Below are 26,891 nucleotides of genomic sequence, written 5' to 3' on the forward strand. Positions count from 1 at the left end.
AATGTTGAAAATGAATTGATGAATGTTGAAGGTGATTCGATGAAAGTTTGGAGCATGTGAATAAGAATCTCACCCTCAAATTCATGTGGAGGGATTAATGAAAAGAAGACGAAGGTCATCTCTGTGGGTCAGATTCATCTGTTTTGTTGGGGAGGGAGGTGGCAAACTGGAAGCAAGATGGCGGCGAGGGGAGGAGGGGGTGGTGTGGATTCGGATTTGTTTGGGAGAGGTGGTGGTGTGTGTTTCAGTCACGTGCTCTTCATTATTTCTTTTTTTTCTAATTTGTTTAATTATACGCGTGGAATTAACAATTTTAAAAATCAAAATATCAAAAAATTTACAGGTGGCATGACACGTAACGTTGACCAGGTCAAAGTTGAGGTTTTGTAAAAGGGGGTAAACATGGGGGTCGCTTTTGCCATTTTTTTTAATAGGTAGCCAAAATTGCAACTTTTGCAAACTTAGGGGGTGAAAAGTGAATTTAAACCTAAAATATAATATATAGAAATGTTGTTTGAACCTAAATTTGAAAACTTTATAAATGACTAACGCAGTTTGAATTTGTTAACACAACATAATGAAAATATATCAAAATTGGACAACTCATTAACCATCAACTATATTTAATTAACCACAAATTTGAACATCGTTAAGCACGATTTTATGAAATTCCAACTTTCAACTGCGTGTACACTTAAACATTTGCAAATAAAGGTTAATCACATTTGAATTCGTGATCATGAAGTAATGGATAATTAATGATTTGCGACGCCTGATATACCTATCAACCAAATCTAACACTCCATTAATCACATGTGTAAACTACATTATGCATTGAAAAAGGGATTCGGATCATCTCCTGCCACATTCTCTCCTGCAGTCTCTCATGCGTTGTTATCACCCGTCGGATTCATCTAACGGTAAGAGACAAAAGGGAATAAAGGGTAAAATAATAATTAAAAAACGTCATTGAAGAGAGAGGAAGATCGAAGAACTTTGGCGACGGACGAGGAACTGTGCCTTCGGCCTCCTCCGTCGGTAAAGGTGTTGCCCCATGGTAAGGCCACGCCGCCGCCATGAACTGCTACCGTAAAATCTATATGGGTCTTCGTGCAAAAATGGGGAATTGATTTTTTGGGGGTGCTATAGCATTACTGCAAGATACAACAAGAAGAACCGGGTAATTTCATTTCAAATATCAAATCTTAATTCAAAATTAAATTAATCTGTTTGATGGAAATGGATGGGAGTACTGTAGGATACAACAAGAAGAACGGCATTGTTTAAAGGAGTATATAAATTCAGTGAAATAATGATAAGAGATTTTGGGTTCAATCACCATGATTATATGTCTCCATGCAACTTGAAGAAGAGAGAGGACTGGGGAAGAAAACCCATGAAAACTGAAGGAAAAAAAAATAAACAAGTGCATAGTTTTCTCTCTCCTCTATTATCACTTCCTTATTTTTGTGTCTTAACATTTAGATTAATCTAACTGTTCATATTGCACGGAGAGACGATATGATGGTAAAAGGCAGGAGGGGATCTATATCCTTGAAAAAGCTGTTGAATTTAAGTGTCACAATATGTTCAAATAACGTTTATGATAAAAGATGTCTTTTAACAAGTATTTCTATGAGTATTTGTTCAAAGACACCAACTAATTTTTATGAAGGTGTCTTTTAGCAAAGTTATAACTAAAAAGTGAAAATCAAACCTTAAGGTGTGGGTTGCTAAAAGACACCTTTATGGATGGCTTCTAACAAAACCCAAATATAATATAACATGTTATTTAGACTCCAAATATTCATTTAACAATATAATAACTATTAGATAATTAGTCGAATTCGTTCTGCAGTGTGATTGTATCTCTAAATGGATTGGTAACCTTCTATAAATTGCAACAAATGCCTAGCAAGTTTTTCACAATTATAATAAAGAATATCTCAATAAAAACTAAACAATAAATCAGTATTGCTACTGCTCCACTTGTTTTCTATAATTGTTCTCACGCAACGCTGTTGAAGTCTAGAAGACAAAAGAACCTTTACACATCTAAAGCAACCCACAACCAAAAAAAAAATAAAGCATAAAACAGACAAGATACAAAACTTTTCAAGACAACAACAAAGCTCGTTTAGCAAGAACATCCGCCAGACTGAGGTTGAGAGTCATGGCTAGTAGAAGACCTCAGGTTCACATCAACCATGTCTTCTTGCTTTGTGGTTGATAGTGTTTCCATTCCAGGTAACGCAGCAGCAATTTTTCGAAACAGGGCCTACAGTAATAGGTTTGATAAATCAGTTCAAATTAAATGCCAAGACCAGGTATGTAAAACAAGCAGATATATCACAATGCTAGCACATATATATGTCTTGCTCTTGTCTACAAGAAGCTAATTTGTGGAAAATTGTAATAAGTTGGCGTGTATAAACAACCAACTTATGATTGCACTTTGCAAGACATATCTCATTAGAAAATGAAATGCACGCAATCTACTATCACACATATGAACCATTTGAAATATCTCACCCAAGACAAAGCTATAGGCAATTTAGCTTTTGTCTTGATAATTTCATGCTGATATTTGTAAGATATGTGTGACAACAGAAGTGGGATGTGTACCTTTATATTGAAGCCGGCTTTGGCACTAGCTTCAATAAACATAACATTTAGCTCACGAGACTTTGCTTCCCCTTCCTCCGTGGAGACTTGCCTGTAGAATCATGCAAAGAATATTAGACATAAAGAAAGGACAGTGTTAGAAAGACGTTATTTCCGTACCCCTTTTATCCTAGATTTGGTATCCAGGTGAATCATCTATAGCATCTCATCAGGAACTAAAAATATAGTGTAAGTTTTTAAATATTTAATATAAAATCTTGCAAAGTCACCTTGGGTACCAAAACCATAAGGGTACCATAGCAAGGAAATAAGCAGCTGAAAGAAAATGTAAAATAGTTTATACAAGACAACAAGGATGTGAAACACAGACGAAGTATCTCAATGGCCAACCTATTCACGCTACTAAACCCCGGGAGAAATATTGGTCTCCCTCTCGTAGTACTATCACAGGATATAAGACTGCTAATTCCTTGCACTTATCTTAGGATGATGAAGCATTGTCCAAATTCATCAAGTCAGGATAATATTCCTTTTATATGTGGTCTTCAGCAAGGGAAAAAACATGTTTTAATACTATTTCCGGGCAATGTTGCAACCACACAAAAAATGCACAAAGCCATTCTAGATAATATTTTTACTGACCTTGCTCCCTTTTCCCTGGATATATCTCTCTAATCTGATAATAACTATATTGCAGAAAATAAGAGACTGAATAAAGCCAAAAAAGTACCAGGCCAATGCAGTCCATCAGTAAAACCAGATTCTTGCATAGTTTTCTCTAATGCAGCGTAAATAGGAAGGGTTATACAGATGTCTGATATATCGCTTGAGGCTATTATCATTTTATCTTAAAAGGAAATCGTGAATTGAGTCAATCATTCTCAAGGAATTCTGGAGACATTAAGGCTTGAAAAAGTGGCACAGTAACTATCACCTATTTAGTTCGGAACTTCAGATCTTAATCAATGTATAACTCAAATTACCATTAAACATTAATTATCTTCCTTTGAATGCTTGGCGATTTTTCAACTATATATAGTCTACTGCACACAGTATTATTCTCCCATATCCCAGTCTTGCCTTTAAAGAATGAAATAATAGTTTGTGTAGCACTGTAGTTGTAACAATCACAATCTGTTCATAACTAACCCGTAAACTTTCTCTATGTCTTGAATTAGATAATAATTAGTAATTAGAAAGAAAAAAATGCAAAAGGAGGTCACTAGATAAGAGAGAACAAAACAGCTATGCCATGAAGCAGACCAGTATAAGCTATCTGTTAGAGTCGGTCCACAATTGATTAATCATTACCTCTTTTCCACAAGGTCAGTTTTGTTCCCAACAAGAACAACAATAACATCACTTCCTCTCTCACTGCGCACCTCTTCAATCCACTTTGATGTGTTTAGGAAAGTCTGACGACCTACATCATAAGAATACGGAATAATCAGAAAGCATCCCTCAGTGTTCTTGAAAAGTGAACAAAGAATCATGTGAAAATACTGGAGTCATCCAGAGAAATTCATAAAATTGGCAATGGATAATAGGCAGCGGCTGTTGGAGAAAGGAACTTGAGAATTTCTAGTTTTTTACATGTCACTATCACCTAATTGATAGAGGTGCCTCCAACACACTGAGGAAGGCCACATGTTCTTTCCACATTCACTCTCTCTTTTTAATTAAAAGTATTCACTCACTTTAATGTAGGCTAACAAAGAAGGGAAAGGACAGAGAAAGAAAAGGGAGGAGGAAGGCTTTGCTCCTGAAAATGTGAAAACTGGACATTTTTTACCCATATCCAAACAAAAGAAAAATAACACAAATACATTGAAAATTGTTATTTATTTCAGATGCCACATACATATTGCTCAAAGGAATAACACTTCCTTATTATTAAATAAAAAAATAATAACTATTCCCATTTTTTAAGAAACAAATAATGAATTAGAAACTCAAAACACATCCAATTCAATATCTTAGTAAATCAGCATCCAGAAAAATAAAAAACAAAAACTCAAGGTGACTGTTGATATATTATTGTAATGCAGAATCTGCATGAAAATATAAATTGTCAATAAAGTAATAGGTGAAAAAGAGAGCATATTTAAATGTCATACTTGCAACATCATAAACGATGACAGCAACAGATGAGTCCCTAATGTAGCTTGGAATAAGACTTCTAAATCTCTCCTGTCCAGCAGTATCCCTACACACATGGAACACAAATTTAAGATTTTGAGATAAAATAAAAATAATTCAATAATACAGTACTACTGTAATGCTTATATATATGGAAAGTAAAACTTGTCAATTAAACACATCAACCTCATGGACATCTCTAGTTTGTCAATATGCATCAATTTTTTAACATTTGAAGTAAGACATGAAATAGATCACTGAAAGCAAAAATAAGGCACAACATGCAGAAGAAACGGGATAATTAAATTATGATGCTTGGACAGTTCAATAATTTGCATATTAAAGACGTGGATGAGAATAAAAAGGATGGAAAGGATTATTCTTCCCTCACTTACATGAAAGCTATGTGTTTACAATATTCCCAAATTTAGTATTTTTATATATCTTTACATATGCTCAGGAAAAGCAAAATTAGAGAGACCAGTCAAAAGCTAAAGATAACACTAAACTAAAATAACTTCAGTATGGGTTTTGTTGTATTTTCAATTGTTCTGTTAATGTATATTAGTTTATTATGGGTTGCATCTAATACGGATCTACTCATGCTAGAATTGCTAAAAGTTAATTTGTTAAAATAATAGCATTGGCGATCCCATTCATCACTTCATATTAGACCAAACAATGCGCCCCTTGCTCCCCCTTCCATTTTCTTCCCTAATGCCACTCCTCACCATAACTGTAGAGTTTTCAAAAATGGTCAAGCCACATCTTACCATAACTGCAGCCGAACAGTTCGATCTTCAAGATACATAGTTTTTGATAGAAAATCAATGCCGATTGTAGCCTGTTTGGAAAAAGGAAAAATAAGTTTAGTACAAGCCAGAGATATAAATGAATTTAGTGAAATGCAAATGTAATAGTGCAAGATTTTCATAAGACAACCTGGTAGCATGATAAACTTAATATGCATGCATAAACACTAGAAGGAAGACAGACAATGTGCATATTTTAACACATCACAAGGAAAACAATAAATATTAATCCTGTAACTATATGGTTAGGGTTGTAGGAGGGAAAGTAAATAAAGACACATGAAAACAAATATGAAAGTCCGAAAATTAGCTTACATGGTACAACGGTAAGTAAAGAGAAAACAAAAAATAGAGAACAAATTTTCCAAGTAGATCTGATAGAAACGGATATCTTTATGAGAAAAATTAGGGAAGAATTCTCTTTATTACAATATAGATAAATTACAGAACTTCAAGAGTATACACTTCCCAATGCTCAAAGGCCCTAACTCTCTCAAATGTCAATGTACATTCTAATACATAGGCTAGTAGGCAACAAATCTTATTTCTAGTCATACTCCTAGTCCCTGGAAAGTCAGTTAACGAGGAAACATTCTTACAATCGTAGTTTACAAATAAAAACAAAACTAGAACCTATGATCCCAAAGTGAAAACACGGAACTCTGCATAACCAGCTCTCAAGAAAACAGAAAGGTATTCATTTTCAGTTGAGCTTGGTGCGAGTTGATTAAAAAGGTACCACATTTGCAGCCACAGGGGTTGACAAATGGATGATGCAAAGCGCAATACCACATAACTGAAAGAGATTATAATTCTCCTCAGTCAATGGTGAAACTCCACCCTTCTCTTCAAAACCTTCTTGACACGTCGACACAGCTTCCATTACCGAACTCATCCAAGTCCTACTCACTTCATAATTCCCCGACAAAAACACATCCACCGAACTCACTATCGTCCACACCACATCACCATATAGTCCCAAACAATCCCTTAAACAACCCAACACATGCTTATCCAAACTCTCATCACCCAACATCTTCTCAATTTTCGTAAGCGTGTCAGTCACATTCTCCAAAGCCAACTCCATTGCAATCACAGCCAACCCTTCAAGATTCGTCGAATGACTCACCGGAATCACCGGAAGAGCCGTCGAGCATAAACTATAGCTCAAAATCACAGATTGGTTCGCACATTTTTCACACGTTTCATCGATCAAATCGTGTGGTATTCGTGTTTTCATCAAATTCAAACTAGTATCACATGTTGTTCCATAAGAAATCATAACAAGAAACAACAAAAAAATGTATAGAGAAACACAGAAATAACACCTATTCATAATTTCTTTGAAATTGGTTTATACGAACATTGATGCATTATTATTACATATATAGATGAATAATTAAAAAGGGCTGAAAAAGTACTTGATAAAGGAAGTTTCTTTAGTAGTTTCATGTATTTGTTTTTTTTTCCATGAAAATGATCGAAAAATGGGGAAATTTCGTGCGATCTGAGTGAAAAGGACGAAAATGAGAATGGATCTGAAATGGTACCTGATAAGTGTTATCGAATTTGTCGTACATAAAGCGAGTGATGATGCTGGTTTTACCGACGGATTGATCGCCGAGGAAAACCAATTTGTACTTCGCGAGAGCTGAAACTGGCGCCATTTAGATTAACGTGATTCAGATTCCGATTCGGTTGAGGAAGAAGAAGAAACAATCAAAGATTTGCTTCTTCACTGTGCATGCGATGTAATGTAAGAATGGATCAATTCAATTCAACTGTCTCTGTATTCTATTCATCTTTCTTTCTCTTTCTCTTTCTCTCTCTATATTTTTATTATTTATTTAGTGCATGTCTACGTGGATTTGTTATTATGAACCGAGATTATAATCATTTTTATTTTTAACCCGAATTAATTAACTAAGTCAAAAACTTATTTCACATATATTAAGAAAGGAAAAATGTATGAATAAAAAAAAGAGAAAAATAGTTTTAATTACATTTGTTAAATATTGATGTATTCTCCACTATCATAAATGTAAAGTGGAATAAATATATTGAATTAGAAATGAAAGTAGTATTTATTAGAGTTATAAAAGGAAAAAAGTAATTACTATTGTATTGAAAAGTGAAATGACTCGGTTATTTTGGGGCACATTTTTTTTTTTTTTTGCAAATGGTTCAGTTATTGTGGACGGAGGGAGTAACGATTAAACATAATACACTCTCCGGTTATTATTATAAAGATCAACATTTTAAATTTATTTATTAAATGATGTATGTGACATATAATAAAGATCATATACATCATTAATTGAATGAATCTAAAGTGTTGATTTTTAATTATAATAGTGACTGGAAGATGTAGTCATCAAAGTATCGAAATTTTGAAATAGTCTCCGATTCGTTAGTCAAAATAGTCGTCGACACTAAAATAATATATCATTGTTGACATTAACATTTTTAAAATAGTATATCGAAGAATTAACATGACAATATTAACGAAGAATTTTAATGTAAATAGTTATTTTGAATAACATAATACACAATAGATGACAATTTTAAAATTGATGTATTTAGAGATTATTATGACTACTCGTTACAAATTCAAATACTAAAATAACTATTCCTACATAATCAAAACTTTGTGAGCTATAAATGAATAAAAATTTAAAATGAAAGAATAAAAAATAGTCAAAACAAATACACAAAAGTTAGTCATCATACAAACGCCTAAAGACATATTTGATAATGATTAAAAGAAATTAATGTTTCAATGTATTTTTTAAGGGTAAAGTTTAAATCATTGTTTTAAAACTCGGACCGATTCGATCGGTCGAACCGGTCAGCACGCGAATCGGACGGTGCAGCGGTTTGAACAGGCTACTGGATCAGATATGCAATTAATCCGCTATGTGATCCGACGGGATCAGTGGACCGACCGCTGAACCAGTTTAGCTCACCCGACCCATTTTTTCCATTAATTTATTTTTTTAATAAAAGGCAGTAACATATACTTCCAACCCATATGTCATTTTCAACTGGCGTTCTCCTATCCCATCTCAACCGATGAAGATGATGAATATGGATATCAAGACTATGACAATTTGACTATGTGGGCATAAATAGTTTATTGATTAGTGAATTGTTATAACTTATTTGAGTTTCCGTTTTTTGTTGACTATGCAACTTACTTGGGTTTGTAAGTCTTATATTTTGATTTTTAACAATGTTTAGAACATACTATGTTTTAAAGATGGAAACTTAATTAGAACTTATTATTTGTGAGGTTTTTTATGCAGTAATATTGTTATGTATGAGCTAATTTGAATTTGAATTGGAATTAGCTTGAATTGTGCTCCAGTTAAAAAATTAACTTGCAGCTGTAAATATAATTTTTTTAACGTACGAACTTTAAATAGAAAAAAAAAATGACAAGATTTTTTTTATCCAAATTTCATTCATAATGTAATTTTTTTGTCATAAATATTTTTATATATACGGGTCAATAGTCATGCGGTCCGATCAGTGACTCAGTACCTTGACCGGATCGACCAACAGTTTGGGTTTTAAAACATTGGTTTCAATACATTATCTGCTCAAAAAAGTTTCTAACATATTAAATACAGAATTTTCAAAATAAAATTTATGCTTTAAAACCCTATTTCGTATATAATTTCATTTTGGCTTGTTAAAAAAAAAATTAACTAATATTCGAAGAATACTTGTTAGTGATTTTGATAATATAATAGAAATAAAGAAAAAAAAAAAAAATAGTGGTCTTACTGCTTACCGCACATAATTACGGAATCGGATCATCTCCTGCGCAATACCTGTCCTGCCATCTTCCAGCCCCTAATCCAACGGCTGATAGGTAAAGTAAATAAAAAAATAAAAAAACAATTTTAAAGAAGAGAGAGAAACGAAGTCGTATCCTTCGCTTCAGTACCATGACGGCTCTGCTCTCCATTTTTCAGAGTTTGCCATACAAATTTGTATCCATAGATTAGGGCATATATATCTTTAAAATTTCCTTTGAGAAACTTATGCCACAATAATCCCGTATATTCACCACCAATTGATTAGATTAAATAAAAACTCTAAAACGGATAGAAACTTTGAGAAATTTATAATTGAATTGAATAGAGGGAAAAGAAGAATAATAAGTCGTTGTTTTATCACTAAAGAGCCTTCTGCATTTTTTCGCCTGCAACATGAATTGCTCTCTGTTTTCACGAGCAAGATATTTTCATGCATAGCAAGGATCTGGCTGACGACATGCCACTGTCATCGTGAAAAGTGGCCCTCCACCGTCATGCAAAGGTGGTGCATATCTGAAGACCGTCATCTCGTTGTCGTTGTGCGTGGTCAGTGACAGTGAAACATGTCCCTTCATAATTGATTATAGTTGTATATTGTTTTTTATTTTTTACTTTTCTCATTTTAATAGTTGAATTGATCAAACGGTGGAAAATGGGCAGGAGAGATGGCATGAGAGATTAAGCATGAGAGGATCCAGATCTCCTACAAAAATGACCAAAAAAAAAAAACAATGTAGTTGGATGTGGCACAATACATGTGACAGTTTGGAATAAGATTGGCGAGTGTGGAGTGGAGGCAAAATTCCTAATTAATTTTAAAGATAATAAATCTCGACGATTAAAGGATTAATAGACTTTTATCAATTTTTTGGTATTTAATTTGTGTTTTTGAGTGTTTAACTAAAACATGATTAAAGTGTAGATCAAACTAAAATACAAATAATCAAAGAACATTAAAGCCTATGAGAGTTTATAATGTTAAACGGAGTTTAGAAAGTTCAAGATAGTTCAGAATGTTATTCTTATGGTTTATCAAGAACAAGTTCATAAATGAATGAACATTTTTATATATAAAAGTTAACCTGTAAGCCAATTTTTAACCTAATTTTAACCTAGATTTTATGATGACTTTTACGTTATTACCCCTGTGTTCAATTAAACCTGCTATTAACGTATTTCTCCTATTTTGTTTCCAACCCAAAAATCCTTTCCAAATAAAATCAACTCCAAACCATCAAAACTCTTTTATTTGTCTTGCAGTTTTTAACCTATTTCTTGACCTATGGCTGGAAGAAACATAGAAACTCTCCTCTCCTATCACTGCCTGACTGGTAAACACTTCAACACATATTCATAAATATGTAATTATTTTTTTTTGTTGTTGTTTATACATAACGAAAATTTCACTTTCGTTCATTGACAGGTCCTCTCTTGAAAAACCCAGTTTTAGAATATGATAAAGCAATCAACAAGCTACAAATGAAATACATAACATACATCGTCGAGTATGATTTCGAAACTGTGAGTATGCTTTCCTTTTTGTTGTAGTATCAGAATGCTATATATTTGTCTTCCTAATTTAAAACGTCCATCTGCCTATTGCAACCTATTATAGCCCATTATGCAAGCCTCATGCTTCATATTACATTGCCCCATGATTTTGTTGTTTTCACCAGTGTGCCGTATGCTCACCGAGAATGTTTGGCGGTGATTTACACTCGGCATCTGGGCTCACCTCCTGGTTAATATCGGTGCGATCTGCTCCTAACATGGCGCATGGCCGCAGACCATTGCTCAAGGCTCATCACCTCCTAACCTAATTGCTCATCAGCATAGGCAACAATGTAACAACCCGATTTTTCATTAGATTTATTTTAATTATTCTATTATGTGTTTTTATGTGATTGTGTGTGATTAATTATCATTGGGTGAATTTTATTGGGTTTTCGAGTTAGAAAGGTAATTTAGTCATTTTGGACTCAGGGGTATTTTGGTCATTTTATGAGTAAGGGTAAATTAGTAATTTTGATGAGAATTATTTTTAGTGTTTTAGTGAGAACAATTATTTTGCTAAGTTACTAGAGTAGTAATTAGTATTTTACCGTTAAGTGCCCATTGGTAGTAGTTTACCGTTAAGTGACCGTTATATAGCATTTTACCGTTGTAAGTGTAGAAACATTTTTGAATTGAGTTGGAGTGGGTTAAGTCCACTAAGGTTTAGGGTTGAGCCCATTAAGAGAATAAACTATATAAGGGTTGTCTTAAGAGAAAATATCACACAATTTTCATTACATAGATATTTTGAGAGAGGTAGAGAGAGAAAGTGGGAGCAAAGCAGAAAAGGGTTAGAGAGAAGAGGAACTTGAAGAATCAAGGATTTGGAGTGAATCTAGGAGCTAAAGTGAAGCCTAAGTTTGGATTAATCATTATCTAAGGTAAGGGGGTTAGAATTCATCATAATCATGATTATTTAGAGTAATTTTCTATTTCTTGTATGAATAAGTGATTAATTGAATAATTGGATAATTGTTCATGTTTGCTAAAATTCGTACTCCAACTGTGGTGCTATGTTTGTATGCATGAATTGGTGATAATTGAATGTTTGTTGGTGAAATTACATGTTCAAAGTATGTATAAATGTCAAGTTATGAAATTATGCTCAATTGGTGAACTTTGCTAAGTTATTGTTGAATTGAGATATGATTCATGTTCAATTGATGTTGTTGTTGATGAATCATGGCTTAGGTATGCATATTCTTGAATTGGTGATGAGATGTTATGAGATTGTTGGTGTTTTGTGTAAATGGGTGAATTTGGTGAATTGGCTAAAAGTGAGATTGATTTTCATGTTTAATGTGTTTTTGAATATCCTTGTGAGTTATTTGACTTATAAACAATCTTTGGAAACATATTTGGGCATTAAGGGATCAAAATTGGGAGTTTTAGGTGGAAAAGGGTTGGAAACCGTAACATTTTACTGCAGAATTTTGAATGGTCGCTTAAGCGACGTTGTAAGCGAACTGCACGCTTAAGTGTGCCGTAAGCGAGATGGTAAGCGTGCAGTCACAGTAGCTACTGGAACTTGCACGCTTAAGCGTACATGCCAGTTTCAACAACTTTAATTTTTGGTTCCGGGTCCTAGGGGCCAATTCAAACTTTGTAAAATGCTTCTTTCAATACCAAATCATAACATTAATAAACACAAACTACCAACATCATTTAAATTGAAAATATGATACGAAAACCAACAAATGTCATAGAAATATTTCATCGAAATACAAGAAACCAATGTCATGATAATTTACAAGAAACCAACAAATGCCACAAAAACTAAAAACAAGTCATAAACATAAGGCCTAACATCAGTCCTAAACATCAACCCATCCATCCTACTCGTCCTGATGATGCTGCTCCTGCTTGGCATGCTACCTCCTCGGCCTCTGGGCTCGCCTCCTGGTCAATATCGGTGCAATCTGCTCCCTAACATGTCGCATGGCTGCAGACCATTGCTCAAGGCTCATCACCTTCTGACCTAATTGCTCATCAGCATAGGCAACAACGCCATTAATCATCTCATAAGTATCAAGAGAGCCTCTCGCCTCGTACCGCGCTCCCACTGGTGTGCAATGATCTGCTCCTCATTTGCTGGCCTCAGAGGTGATACCGGAATAAGTGGCAAAATCTGAGGGTGAGACACCCTAGTGTACCATAACATATAACCATCATCCATCTGCCATGTCACCTCTCATGCCGGCTCACCCCAATCGGGCTCCTTAATCGTGTGAGTACGGAAATCAACGAAAGCCTGCACAATCTGAGTCGCTCGCAACTCAACAACATCCATCAGATGTCTAGGGACGTTCTGCACGTATCCTTACTGCCGCCTAACTCTCTCAAGAAAGTGACGATACACGTTGTCAACACCGCACATAATCCAGCCTGAATACCATAAAATCTCCTCAAAATCTTGGATCTCTCTATGCTCTCTGTACGACCTCTGGGTAACGTCATCAAACCCCAATTTATCACGCAATGAGCGATATGTCAACCCTTCTCCATGACCCCTCTGTATCGCCCATTTCGCTGCAAACGGATAGTTTGGGATACATTTTGGATTCTCATCCACACTGAAAAAACGAGAAAAATGCGCCAAAAACCATCCCTGCACAAACCAAACAAATCACATTTATAAGTTATTACGCAGGAAAAAAAACAAAAAAAGTGTTAAGGTTCAAAAGTGATAATTTATTACCATGAGCAGTGTAATGCTTCCCCAAGAGCTTTGCCTCTAGGCAAAGAGACCTCAGATAGACAGTGGTATAGGTATGTATATGTCATCTCTGCCCATGAATAATTACGCATCCCCGCGTAGTCATCCATGGTCGTCAGATAGATCAACTCGATGTGTTTGTTGCTTTTATCACCAAACAACAAGCATCCAATCAAGTACAGGAGGTAAGACTTCACACAAGCAGTCCTAACCCTTCCTAACTCTTGTACCTCCCATGGAGTCCGTGCCTCCGACAATATGTTAGCAGCATGAAGGTAGTCCTCGTAATACTTCCTCAGCGCCTTATAACTAATGTAAGAACCAAACTCGCCCTTGCAATTTTTCGTTGTGTCACACCTAAGTGTGTCGCCATCATCTCCACTCCATAAGCCTGAGACACCTTCTTTGGATGGCTCAACATGATCCTTTTAATCAGAAGATACAACAGACATGCGACATCATCCAAAGTAATGGTCATCTCCCCCACAGGCAAGTGAAAATTGTTGGTCTCGGTATGCCACCTCTCGCATAAAGTCATCGGCAAAGCATGAGGCACATTGTCGTAGCCTGTGTAAACCAAATCATGTAGCCCGCTCGCCCTCAGCGGACCCCAGAACCATTCCTGATTATGGTACCTCGAATTAGGTACTATTGGGGACATCCTGATAATTTAATACTTTATTTCCGAGTAAATACTTAACTTGATCCTTGGAATTGTAAGGTTGTATCAATATAGTACTCCGTATTATCAATATTCAAGATTCCACAATGATACTTAAAATTGCAAAATGTTAATAAATTTGTCCATCTGTTTGATTGTGGTATTAAAATGCATCACTGGCATTATTCACTTACTTTCAATTTTTTTCCACATTATGACCAACTTAATTTCATTCTTAGTCCCTTCAAATTCCAACAGAAGGATGCATTTGATTAAAACCTTGAAATTCGAGGTACCATGTTGATCTGGAATATCGATAATGTGAGGGACTAGATTGATACAGTCCTACAATTCTAAGGACTAATTTGAGTATTTACTCCTTTACTTCCAAAATAACACTTGTGGTTATTTTCTTACTATGGTGTTTGCTTCTTGTTATTTGTTTTCCAGCTGAGTATTGTCTATCGTTGGTTCGTGTTGGGGGAATGTTTATTGCTGCCAAGGGTCATGATCCTGAGGTATGTAACAGATGCTAGATATATTTTCAAGTGTTGATTCTTATCTTATGCTGGTATTTACTATTTAGTGATGCTTCAGTGGCTGCTTTCCTACAAGAAATGTCTGAGAACTTTTTTTTTAACCACAAGAATTGTGGGTAATTTGTATCTGTGATACCTAGTCTTAAATCTTACTTGAATTTCTATGTTTTAATCCTTACACTGAGAAAATCACTAGCTTCTCCTGTTCGGTAAATAGACAGGGAAACACAGACAAATTGCGATTGTTAATAATTCTTGTAGATAGTATGCAAGGAATGTATATTTAGAAAAGAGAAAACGGAATAGGCTGATAGTTATTCCCCTGAATAAAAAACTATATTTAAGAATATGAAAATTAGATCAGACTGGATTAGTCTGACTGGTCAAACTGTGAACCATTTCATTGGGTGGTTCCGTCTAAGTGTTTAACTTCTCTAACCGGTAATTTAAAAATCAGTTATTGAACCACCGCACTGGTTGCAAACTGTCTTGATTTGAGTGGAGTGGACCTGTCTAATGACTAGTTAAAGCTTTATTAAACCAAAATACAATTTCTTCGTTGAGCATTGAACCATGGTTGTTAAGGAGGATTCAGATCTGCTTTCTTATTCACTTGTCTCCTCTCTTGTTTTTTCAATTGAAAAGTGAACTGAACAAAAGTATTGTCTCTTTTAAGTTTTAAGGGGCAGCATGCTCTCTCTTAGTTGTTTGTTTTCTAGCAAAGGTGTAATTTTCAATTAAAGGAACAAGCAAGGAAACGAGAAAAAAGGACAGATGATTTGATTCTTATCAATGGAAACATTTGGACTATGCTTTTTACCATTGTTCCACTTAAAGTTGTTAACTTGTTATCATTTATTCGTATTTTTCTATTATTTAACTCATATCTATACCTCTGATTATTGTTTATTTATTATTCGATACATATTATGGTTCTTTTAAGTGGATTTAAATTTGACTTATTTTGTTTTCTTATGCAATTTAGTTTATTGTTTAATATATACCTCTAACACACACAATTATAGTCTACTGGCTTCATCCGGATCAATTTCATGTCCAATTTTTAAAAACATGGAGGAAAGCACACCGACAAATAACTTCCGTGTCAATATAAAACTTCATTTTATTGGCACCACTATCATCGCAAACCGCAAAGTCTTCACACTATCATTTAATGATTTGGTGGCACTTCATTAGATGTACATGACATCTCTGGTCTTGCTGAATCATTTTGTTGCATTTCTATAAATATCCCACATATTTGAAATTGTGAACCATCTATTAATTTTGTGTATAATAAACTCGGATAGGATGAAGTTAAGAAAGCTGAAAACGCCATCAAGAAAATGGGGGCATCATTATTGCAAGTATGCTCAGGTACACAGCTCTAGACCCCTGAACTTAACTCTTGCTATACATAGTTTTGTGCCAAGTTTGTTTTATTCCTAAAAGGAATCAAAATGCTATGATTTTTTGAGTTCCTGCGAATATCAAAATCCTATATTTGCAGGAAACTTGCATTTGTGTTCCTACGAATATAGGATTTTAATATATATTTTCAGTGAAGTGGAGAGATTTATAACTTCCCAGTCAGATAGTTCATAGTTCTTGTAACCAACATATAAATTTTTGAATATTAATATGACAAGCTTAAGCCGTAACATCAGTTTTCAAGGTTTTGATTCCCCTCCCCCTCATTCTCTTAGTTCGAATAATCTGGAGCTTAGAGAGTGATGACTCTTTTTTACTCAAAAAATGTGAGGGCAGTAAACTGTAAAAGTCAGGCTAGCTGTACCTGTGGATCAAGGTACATACTACATAAGTGATTACTGATAGTTTTATTTGAAATGGACCGAGGCTGAATGATAGAGGATAACTTTTTGTTAGGAAGAATGGAGTGATTAAAATTTGCTGTTTTATTTCATAGGCGAAGTTCAAAATACCTTAATTTCTTTAAGAAACTCATAATCCTATATCCATTGTATTGTATAACGAAATTCTAGTTCGATTTTTTTTTTAAATCAGTAACAATTAATTCCTAATTAAAGGAAGTTCTAGCAACTGTAAATACACATTTCTTACACTCCTAAATGACTAAATTTCACTATCGCATGCTGCACATTAGAAGATTACCCTACCTGTTTGACTTTTGATTATATTTGTCTTCCCTGGCATTTTTAGAAATAGTTAATTCTGGCTATACCCTTATGTTGATTATTTCTATTCCAAGAGTTTGTGTTTCATTTCTGTTTATCGTTCCATCGTCGATGGATGAGCTAGCTTATTGAAATAATTTTACCTTGATGTTACATGTTCAGTGGAATCGCAAAGCCCATATGGTCAGCGTACTGCTATCATATGTTTGAAGGATCGTCCCACCCCAATGAAATATCCCCGTTTTCCTGGGACACCAACTAAAGAACCATTGTAAGATGGATGCTCACTCTATTGGCTGTATTCTGCTGTTCTTCTGACCCAATCCTATCACTTTTTTTGAACCATTGTCTGAGAGAAGGACCCATATGATGTGCACCATCGACCTGATTTTCCGCTCATAATATAGGACAGATTTTTGATATAATTTATTATAATTGTAGTGTTCTTTTTTTAATAGTAAGGGTCCTATGAGTTATGACTTTGTTATAGTATATCTTGTGATGCTACTCTACTTGCACACATACAAAGCATTGCAATATGCCTTGTCCTATATATAAAAAAAAGTTGGGCCAACAATAGTTGATGTATCTACTTCAAAACTTAGACGACATACATCAACTTTTGTTGAGCAAACTTTTTCTTATATGTAGGACCAAAAGGACTTTTGGTGATTACGATTATGATTTACTTTGAGCCTTTGGAGACATTGATGAACCTGAAGGCAATGCAGAAATCTCTTGTGACAATGACAAGGGAAATAACTAGATATATAATTGTAGATGTCCGTTGCCATATGTGTGATGGCAATTATCCTAGAAGTATGTTTTAAAAGTTGGACCTTCAATCTTTGTTTACTTGTTATTATTATCTTGGATTTGCAATAAGTTCAGATTACTCTACTCAATAAATTTGATATTTTCTCAACTCCCTGGCTGATTATGCATATCTTGTTCTTTCCTGTGATTTATTATTATTAAGGGTAGTAGATTGACTTTGAAATTCATGGAGAAATTAAGAAAATCATACTACTCGTATAATTAGGGAACTATGCTCCAATGTTTACTTTCATATCATATCTTTCAGTTGGTTCTCCATTCGTGATTGTCCAATATGTGGATTTGAGACAGATTTATATATCGATATATAGATAGATAGATACATTTATAAGTGCTATGTTAAAAGCCATATTGCAAGTCAAAATCATATCAGTGCTCAAAATGCAAAGAGCCTAAGCCTGAGTGAAGGATAGGGCAAAGATGAAAATTCCACCCAATAAATTAGGAGATAACTAGTTATCTGAGAGCAATTGTGGACATGAAAGTTCAGTTGGAGCTCTCATCCCATGTGTTGGGAGCATGTACAATATGTCCCAGTGTTCCTACCAAGAATGTGGAGTTGGAGTCCAACAAGCACAAAAAGTGGAACTCATGCTAAAAAAATTAGAGAAAGAGAACATAAGAGATCCTCCTTGCTGCTTTTCTGGTTTGTGCCTTGGTAGTTTGATTGCAACAGCAGAAGGTGTCATGTTGGTTTGATGGCTGGTTTGTTTCATTGAAGTAGCTCACTAAGTGGAGTGTAGTTTATCATTGCCAATTTTATTGCAGAGTAGCAGTTTCATTATTTATGTGTTGCTTTATTTTATTATTTTTTAACTTTGATTGTATCTGTACTGTTATATTCGGCTTTAAAGAAGGCAATGTATGAGTGCATAATTCAAATATTTGATTCAATTGACTTGGATCAATCATGATTCATTTAAATCACCAATATGCGACTCAGGTATGCAATACCAACTTTTATAGTAGTAAGTTGTTCTTGATTTGTTTGTATGAAGCCAGAAGTATGTATGTAATAAAACGATAAGAGTGAAACAATTAAAGATATTGGTCACATACCTAGTTTCTTGGTAATAAGCGTTGAGGTTGAGGTTCTTCAACAGGCTTCATCTAAGAACTTAAAAAATTGTTTTGGATTTCCAAGAGCTACTTGAAGCATGTTTTGTGATACAGTTCATCAGTGTGAAAGGAGTTAGATAAATAAACTAAACATTGATATTTAATAGTAATGGATAGCAAGTTCAAGTAAGATCAACAACCTAATTATATACTTAACGATAGATAGCAAATAGACTTTTTGTTCTAGTGAGCTAATCAAAATCAACAGCACAGACCAAACTTGTATATGTAAATATTCTTACTATGGTGATTGTGCAATGCTTTCCATCCACTCTCAACCTAACATGTGTTATTCACACACAAACAACAATAATATGAGCTAAAAAATTAAGCACTGACACAATTGAGGGAAGGGAATTTGTGTTTAAATTGATGATCATAGTCGCTTGAATTGGCCGGAACCTTCTTCTAAGATTGTATTTATGTTGATAACCATGCTAGTATATGGTTTCTGTTGACTCATCCTACAATGAAATGAAAATGGTACAAACACCTAAATACAAGAGTAAGGTGGTGGTAGTGTACCTCTTCAAAAAAGGAACGTAATCTTGATCCTATTGTTTAGTAAAAAGAAAACAAAAAGCTGACATTTTATTATCAGAAAATAAAAAACATATGCACTCTGGCATAATAACACCTTTGCTTGCCGGTAATTTCTTAGAAATATGCACCATGATATCGTAAACATGTTGTAAAGCAATAATCATTAAATAAACAAAACAAGACTTTCATTAGAGCCATATAGTCAAAACAAGTACAATTGATGGCAGGGTTTGGGACATTTCAGTTCACAACCAAGTCCTAGAATTCATGTGCTGCAGTATTATACGAACTAACAACCTTCATTCTGATTATTGCACGTTTTGTGAGAAGCAACATATTGGTTCAATATCAATGGCGAATCCGAGTTTGAGAAAGTTGAAACGGAAACTCAAACATATCCTCAGTGGCAGTGGTATTATTATGCTGTTCTTTCGGATTGATTTCATTTGTTCAATTTATTAGTAACTTTTCATCACTAGTTTGGATTGTGTTGAATTATTATTATTATTATGATAGATGCAAAAAATAAAAAATAAAAAAAATTAGAGGATGAATTCGAGGACTGCTCCATGCTCGAGTATATCCCCAGGGCCAGGGGTATTATTGTTGTTTCTGATTTCATTTGTTTTAGTTTAGATGGTTTAATTATGATTTTTGAATGTGTTGTTGTTGTTGGTATTTATTCATTGATTGATTTATGATGCAGTAAAAGGATAAGATTACGAGTACACGGACATTTCATACTTGAGAAAATACTTAACCGATGATGATTTCATGGAGATTTCAAAATTGAGCAAATACCTGACCTCTGCTGATTTCAACTATGTCCACGAAAGTATTACTACTCTTCTATCTTGTGGAAACATAGTCGGAATCAGAGAAGAAAAAACAGTGCATGGGGTATTTAAGTAGTTGCAATGAATTTGTCAAGATAAATCATTGGTGTTGCAAGAATGGAGACATATTGCAGACTAGTCAATCGCTGATCACAATTAAGAGGATAATGTGGATGGTGAGAGTAGTGAGAACACTGATAATAGTGGATAATGACACATTGGTAAGAATGTAGTTGATAGAGATGAACTGCACTCATGCGATGATTGGCTTCTTTTGAGAGAACCAACTTTTCTCACCATCTTTTACTTCACCTCTCATGATGAAATCTTTCATGCACTTGACTGGCTTCAATAGAAAAACCTCTGCTCCTTCCTCCAGGCACCTGCAAATCAGTGAGAGTAAAACTATTAAGAAGCATGACTAGAAATATTGGCCACATAAAAGCATAAACACTTAATGCAGCTATCAGTTTTTCGGTAGGTATCATTGTTCTTTCTGGTTGATTTCATTTGCGTGCTTAATTTACTGATGATAATAATAATAATGTATCATTGTTCTTTCTGATTGATTTCAAATTTGAGAAAATACCTGAGCCCTGATGCGTACGAGTATATCATCAATGGTATTATTGTTCTTTCTGATTTTATTTGTTTCAGATTTAACAATGTTTCATCATGATTAGTTCAATTCAATTGTGTGCTTGTTTAGAATTTGAATGTGTCGTGTGATTATTGATTCTTGTAGGAGGAAAAGACAAAGAATCTGAGGACATTTCAACCTTGGAGGAGCTTAGCTCTGATGAGCAGAAGTGGAAATCAACAGATGCAAATGATGATTCTGAAGATGATTAGTTTGATGATGATTCTGAAGGCAACACCAAAAACTCTTGCGACATTGACAAGCGAAAAATGTCACTTGATGTATAATAGTAATAGTAGATGTTCGTTTCCCACTTGTATGATGGCAATTATCATATAGTAGGCTAGTATTAGGAGTCTGACCTTAATTCACTTTGTTTGCTTGTTATTTGTATCTTGGATTCGAAACAAGTTTGGATTGTTTTGCCCAATAAATGCTTTTTGTTCTTCTTTCCCTCGCTTATTATGGGTATCTTGTTCTTTCCTATGATTAGTAAGAGTGGCATTGTAGTTCCATGTAGAAGAAGCAACTCCAACTGTGTAACTTGTTCTTTCTGGTTAATTTCATTTGTTTGATTTATTATTAATAGTAATGTTACATTATTATGATTTGTTCAATTCAATTGTGTGCGTGTTTATAATTTGTTGTCTAATTAAGGATTATTGATGCAGCTAAGGACAAATGAAACAAATTCTGATATCTCAAGTTCAATAATTTTGTGTATGCTGTAAAATGCATGTATGCAGTAGTATAGACTGCTATACAATGTATCCTGTTGTGTGATTACTCAGTCAAATGCGAAGATCGTCCATATTTCCCTCATGACCCAACAACCTTTATATAACTAAGGCTCCTATATCTCATGTTTCTCGATCAAAAACTTCTCATACATTTTCCTTGAACAAAAAAGAAAATATCATATACAAAAATTAGCCTGCAATGATCAAATTATTTTCATTAAAGATGAGTGCATGTTATGTAATTCTGCCTCGGAATCTTGTCTGTACCTTTCCTTTCAATTCTATTTGCATGTGAAGTTTGAAGACTCATTTCAAATTGGCTTGGGGTTTCTTTTATTGTTTTATTTTTTTATTTTTTTTATTTTAGCGAAAGATTCAAAGACAAGAGGAGTAAGAAGGTAAAAGAGCTACTTTGGCTTGCGGTTACTTAAAATGTCTAGAATGTAAGAAATTATATCATTTTTAATGGAGATTTGCATAAGGAAATGAATTTCCTCATAAAAACTAAAATGCACAAGGTAGTGAATAGAATTAAAACTATTTTATTGTGTCAATAGTTAGGTGAGATCAGTAAAATTGCAGCATTAGTTTGTAAAAAAAAAAATACCATTATTAGACATCACAAATCTCGTATTCAAAACTTAATTTCTTATGCAGGAAGCATACTCCCTATCTCTGAGTCAAAGGTCCTTGAGGTTAGTGATATAGCTTAGATTAACATACGAGTTTTTTCAACTGAGATAAGTAAAGTTCTTTGTAAGGGTTTAACACTTAGCAGTAACAATATATCAGCTAATCGAAGAAGAACTGGATAATCTATGCTCATTTATTGATTGCATTGAAACATTAGAAGATAAGTTGATACAGTTATCAAAAGGAAACTTATGGAACTATGTCCATTTGGAGTAAAACAATGAAGTAGCAGAGAAGGGGATAATAAATAGAGAAGTCATTATGGTGTTCTAAACACGTTGAAAAAAATGCTTATATCATCCATAATCCATTAGATTGTATTATTAACTCGGAATTGAGAAGGAAGTGGCCTTCCTATATTATATCTTTTGATATCCAAACAGGTCAACAAGAATTCCAAGTTTATACAAAAAATAGAGCTAAATATCAGTTTGACTTCCATCTGCCAATATGAGATCAGAGATGCGCAGTCAAAGGTAGTTCAAAAAATCTTAGAGGTAGCTAACTATACTCCTCTGCTAGCATAGGCAACAAAGTGAAACAATGACTTCTAACGCGAGACATCTGTAAAATAATCATTCCAATGAAATTCTACCCAACAGAGGCTAAACCACACAAGTTCATGGGATCTTTACAATGGAAGAAACACATCACTGACCTTATGTGATCCATCCACCCACCCATCAGCCCTTATGACTCGAGTTCGAGTATCTACTATCTTCCGTTCCTTACCTAATTGTTTGCCTTATACTCATGAACCCCCAAACCTCCATGTACTAAGAACCAGACCACTTCTAGTCAGCCTTCTAAAAAAGCCCAACACACAACACAAAACCCACAATTAAATCCAAAGCATGCTTCATACATAATTGAAAACTGCTGACAGCAGCAAAATTATAAACTGTTAAATATTCCATACAATGCACAAAAAGGTTAAAAAAAATTGAAAATTTAACCTGAGTATAAATAATTTAGATGCTGAATTGTTTTAGCAAAAGATGAATCAACGGTTTTTCAAGACGATTAATTGTGCATAAATAATTTACACAGACGATTATCTCCCCGTACATTGCACAGTCACCCATCCTAGGACTTCATACATGAATCAGCTTAAGAGAAGGATCAAGGGACTTCAAAATAAATATCTAGTAAAAGTTACATACCTCATGATCACGACCCTCAGCAGCAATAAACAACCCGCCAACATATACTAACGGACAACAATACTAGGCTGTAAAAGATATATAACAAGAAGCAAACACCACCAACCAAAAAGCAGTAACACACAAATCACCAAGTGTTATTATGGCAATGAAGTAGTAAATTATCATGAATTCCCCGATAGAACCTAATATTCTCCTATCTGCAAATTCCCATTCCCTGGCTACTGCTATGTCAAATTTCTCTATAATACAAAGCCCTGCCTCAAGGAATGAATGTAGTATGCAACCTCTAGGGCTCATTTGAGAGTGCCCTCAACTGTCTCAAGTCTGACCTGATTCTCACTGTTTTCTATTTATTACATTCGGTTACAGCAGCAGTTGGTTACAATTGGTTAGTTTCCCCCTAAATCTGCCCATCAATATAAAAATGGTGAACAAATAATAAGTCAACATGGATATGCAGATCTCACACACACACAAGTGTTTGAGAAAAATGGTTGGGGGGAGGGGAAGAGAATGACATAGAGTTGAATTCAATTTCTTCAAGATGCCCAAAGGATCCCACATGACAAAAGTTAAATTAAGATGCTTCAAATTCACCATGGAGTTACTTCTTCTCCATGGAACTACAATGCCACTCTATCACCACTCCTACTAATAAGTCACAGGAAAGAACAAGATACCCATAATAAGCATTATTTGGGCATAATAATCCAAACTTGTTACAAATCCAAGATACTAGCAATAAGGTAAACATACAGAGTGAACTAAGGTCCGACTCTTGAAACATAGTACGACTACTAGCCTACTATAGGATGATTGCCATCACACGAGTGGGAAATGAACATCTACTATTACTATTATACAGACATTTTTCGCTTGTCATTGTCGCAAGAGATTTTGGTTTTGCCTTCAGAATCATCAAACTAAGGCATAATCAGCACCAAAAACAGAATCATCATTTGCATCTGCTGATTTCCACTTCTGCACATCAGAAGAGCTCAGCTCCTCCAAGGTTGAAATGTCCTCAGATTCTTTGCCTTTTCCTCCTGCATGAATCAATAACATTAAAATTCTAAACAAGCACACAATTGAATTGAACTAATCAAAATGAAACAATCTTAAATCCGAAACAAATGAAATCAGAAAGAACAATAATACCCCCGGGGACACGTCGTTTGAGCATGGTCTCCTCGAATGCTTGGAGGATGAAATCTCCATCAGAAAATTTTGTCTTTATCGCCTTTGGTTGGTCCTCATCTGCATCAATAATTATTAATCAGACAAGCACGCACACAATTGAATTGAACAAACTATAATGAAGAAACGTTATTATTAGTAAATTAGTAAATTAAGCAAATGAAATCAATCAGAAAGAACAATAATAACAACCGAAAATCTCTCTGAGTTTCCATTTCAAATAAAATTCAAATTAAAGACATGCACACGGTTGAATTGAACTAATCATGATGAAACATTGTCAAATAAAATCAGAAAGAACAATAATACCTTTGATTTTCCAGTATGAAATGTCGTAGTCGTCAAAATCTTCTTCATTTTCTGTAAATGTATCAATCAATAATAATTACCAGACACATTCTAAACACATGAAGAAACATCCTTAAATCAGAAAAAACAATAATACCAAATTCTTCATCCCGCTCATCATAGCTGTCCTCAAATTGTTCTTCTTTTGTTTTTTCTGCATCGATCAATAATAATAATAATAATTACCCAAAACATTATAAACATTAACAACTGAAATAAGTCAGAAAGAAGAGTAGTAATACTTCGGTAGAAATAGTGGAAATCATCAGGGGTCATGCATTTGATGGAGTTTGATTTGTCTTTGAACACATAATATTCTCCTTTTACTGTTACAGCATCGTTAGCATCCATCAATCAATCAAAAATTAATTACCAACAACAACACATTCAAAAATCATAATGAAACATTCTAAATTCAAACAAATGAAATCAGAAAGAACATCCTTGAATTCATTTTCTAATTTTTCTTTTCTTTTTTCTGCGTGATGAAACATTAACAAATGAAATATGCCAGCAAGAAGAGTAGTAATACTTTCATAATCAAAGCCATAATCTGCTTTTTTCGGTTCCTCCGCCAGTTTATCAGAGCTCATGACATCGCATTTTCTCTTTTTCGACTTTGAAATTTTCTCAGATTCTTCATCTGCATCAATAATCATTAATCAGATAAGGAATTATAAACACGCACAAATTTGAATTGAACTAATCATCATGATAGAACATTATTATTAATAAATTAAGCACGCAAGTGAAAACAATCAGAGAGAACAATGATAATACCTCTGATGATCTCTTTGATTTTCCCTTTCATCGCCGTCAGAGTACTATTCGCCAAAATTGCAAAAAATCGCACTTGGTTCGGATGAATTCGGATGACTTTTGCGCTGAACCGCGCGGTTTGGTTCGGTTTGCGGTTTGCATCTCAGCAACCGAACCAAACCAAACCAAACCGCAAGAATAATGAATGTTACTTAAACATGTAATAGCCCAATTACATAGCCCAAGGATAATCTCTTTTGATTCGATTTTTCCATTGTTGCACCATCAGATTCAATTCTAATTCCTTTCCATCTCTTTTAATTCATTTCCAGTGATGAATTTGTTTCCTTTTCTTCCCAATAATTTGTTTCATGCTTATGTTTCTTCTTAATTTTACCTATTTTGATATAAGTTTTACCTAATATTTTATCATATAAACAACAAAATAAAATGCCCTATGTTTATTTTGTAATAAGTTGGCAATATTAGAGTTAATGTAATATTTTTTATCTCGCGATAAACCGCACAAACCAAACCAATCCAAACCGCATTGGTTTGGTTTGGTTTGGATGACTTTTTAAAAATCAACTGAACCAAACCAAACCGCATGCTTTTTTATCTCGCAGTTTGGATGACTTTTATGCTCAAAACCGAACCAAACCGCACCGCGAACACCCCTAGTTATATGGCCGAGAAACACCAGTAAAAGACGAAAATGCCCCATCGGCAGTTAACTATCGAAATAATAAACCGGCTACAGTTAACTACTGAAGTTCCTTCGACAGTTGCCGACGAAAAAAGGAAAGAAAAAAAAACCATCGGCACTTAAGTGTCGAGGAACTATTTCATACCTTAGTCAATTTAATAATTATCCCTTAGTCTCAATGCAAAATTGATGTTGTGATTATTGTAGTGGAGTATATTCTCTTATCTCTTAGTTGTACCGCAAGAGTTGGAAAATTATTTATTTCTGAAGATTTTAAAATT

The 26,891-nt window shown here is 34.3% G+C and overlaps 3 protein-coding genes and 1 long non-coding RNA gene across 4 annotated transcripts; 1 reads left to right on the forward strand and 3 right to left on the reverse strand.

Annotated features, from left to right (window-relative positions):
- Positions 1-1,863: 1,863 nt before the first annotated feature.
- LOC25493558 (ras-related protein RABH1b) lies at positions 1,864-7,407 on the reverse strand. The gene is made up of 6 exons (XM_013602084.3): positions 7,127-7,407; positions 5,538-5,608; positions 4,743-4,831; positions 3,937-4,048; positions 2,626-2,716; positions 1,864-2,278 (listed from the first exon to the last, which is right to left on the reverse strand). Exons 1-6 carry the CDS (start codon positions 7,241-7,243, stop codon positions 2,138-2,140), a joined length of 621 nt encoding a protein of 206 aa, XP_013457538.1. The 5' UTR covers positions 7,244-7,407; the 3' UTR covers positions 1,864-2,137.
- Positions 5,969-6,966, reverse strand: LOC112421363 (pectinesterase inhibitor 12). Its single transcript, XM_024782881.2, has one exon. It carries the CDS (start codon positions 6,910-6,912, stop codon positions 6,304-6,306), a length of 609 nt encoding a protein of 202 aa, XP_024638649.1. The 5' UTR covers positions 6,913-6,966; the 3' UTR covers positions 5,969-6,303.
- A 7,139-nt stretch (positions 7,408-14,546) lies between the features above and the next one.
- Positions 14,547-21,463, forward strand: LOC112421190 (uncharacterized). Its single transcript, XR_003011338.2, has 5 exons — positions 14,547-14,652; positions 14,782-14,849; positions 16,181-16,247; positions 17,189-20,838; positions 21,107-21,463. It is a non-coding gene; the product is annotated as an uncharacterized lncRNA (long non-coding RNA).
- A 2,656-nt stretch (positions 21,464-24,119) lies between these two features.
- Positions 24,120-26,076, reverse strand: LOC25493559 (uncharacterized). Its single transcript, XM_013602086.3, has 7 exons — positions 25,926-26,076; positions 25,678-25,788; positions 25,388-25,471; positions 25,243-25,299; positions 25,107-25,157; positions 24,759-24,857; positions 24,120-24,646 (listed from the first exon to the last, which is right to left on the reverse strand). Exons 1-7 carry the CDS (start codon positions 25,954-25,956, stop codon positions 24,519-24,521), a joined length of 561 nt encoding a protein of 186 aa, XP_013457540.1. The 5' UTR covers positions 25,957-26,076; the 3' UTR covers positions 24,120-24,518.
- Between the last annotated feature and the right edge of the window lie 815 nt (positions 26,077-26,891).

Source organism: Medicago truncatula, chromosome 4 (assembly GCF_003473485.1).
Source record: "Medicago truncatula cultivar Jemalong A17 chromosome 4, MtrunA17r5.0-ANR, whole genome shotgun sequence".
NCBI classification, from domain to species: domain Eukaryota; kingdom Viridiplantae; phylum Streptophyta; class Magnoliopsida; order Fabales; family Fabaceae; genus Medicago; species Medicago truncatula.